The sequence below is a fragment of the Echinops telfairi genome, unplaced genomic scaffold, assembly GCF_000313985.2.
Source record: "Echinops telfairi isolate 266 unplaced genomic scaffold, ASM31398v2 ScPeMD7_7458;HRSCAF=8496, whole genome shotgun sequence".
NCBI classification, from domain to species: domain Eukaryota; kingdom Metazoa; phylum Chordata; class Mammalia; order Afrosoricida; family Tenrecidae; genus Echinops; species Echinops telfairi.
Window position 1 is genome coordinate 30,103,546 of NW_022111358.1, and position 823 is coordinate 30,104,368.

General features: G+C 60.4%; 1 protein-coding gene across 1 annotated transcript in view; it reads left to right on the forward strand.

The window, feature by feature from the left end:
• TUBG1 (tubulin gamma 1) overlaps positions 1–404 on the forward strand; it is a 5,944-nt gene extending 5,540 nt beyond the window's left edge. The window contains exon 9 of the mRNA XM_045299451.1: positions 1–404. Coding sequence (XP_045155386.1) covers positions 1–199 — 199 coding nt within the window. The 3' untranslated portion in view covers positions 200–404.
• The last annotated feature ends 419 nt before the right edge of the window (positions 405–823 follow it).

The following is an 823-nucleotide window of genomic DNA, read 5'->3' on the forward strand; positions in this document are numbered from 1 at the left end:
GCTCTTCGAGCGGACCTGCCGCCAGTACGACAAGCTGCGGAAGCGGGAGGCCTTCCTGGAGCAGTTCCGCAAGGAGGACATCTTCAAGGAGAACTTCGACGAGCTGGACACGTCCCGGGAGGTGGTGCAGGAGCTCATCGACGAGTACCACGCGGCCACGCGGCCGGACTACATCTCCTGGGGCACCCAGGAGCAGTGAGTGCCCTAGACAGGGACCCGCATCGGCCTTACCGGTTGGTCCAGGCCCCTCCTGAGTGACTGCCCCCTCAGCACAGAGCAGGGCCGTCCTGTGCCGCCGCCTCCCACACACACCCTCCTCTGGGCCTGGAGCCACGGTTCTCTTCCTCTATCGAGGCAATTTAATAAAGCATTAGTGACCAGTCAAGTCACTATCTCATTGGAAACTCTGAAAACCAGTCAGTCCATCATTGTCCACCTCCCAGCACCTTCAGCTCAGTGCAAACAGCCTTGCCGTCTCACCTGGGCCTGGAGAACACAGGAGGTGAACCGCCTGGAAATTCCTGTCCAGGGTCCATGAAGGCCCAAAGACACAGCCTTGTCTGATAACTGACATGGGGGCCGGACCCCACTCCTCCACCCTCCCTCCCAGCGGAGCGTTCCGCCATGTCACGGTCCCGTCCCACACCAGAGTGTTGCACTGCCTCGCCTGCCACCAGGCCCCGGGCAGCGATGGAGTCAGCTAAGCGAGCCTTTGGCTCAGGGAGCTGGGGTCTTAAGAAAATCCAGTCAAAAGAGCAGAGCCAAAGCCTCGTCTGTCCGTCTCATCACAGAGAATCTCTCGTTGCTCTTGCCTCCCACTGGG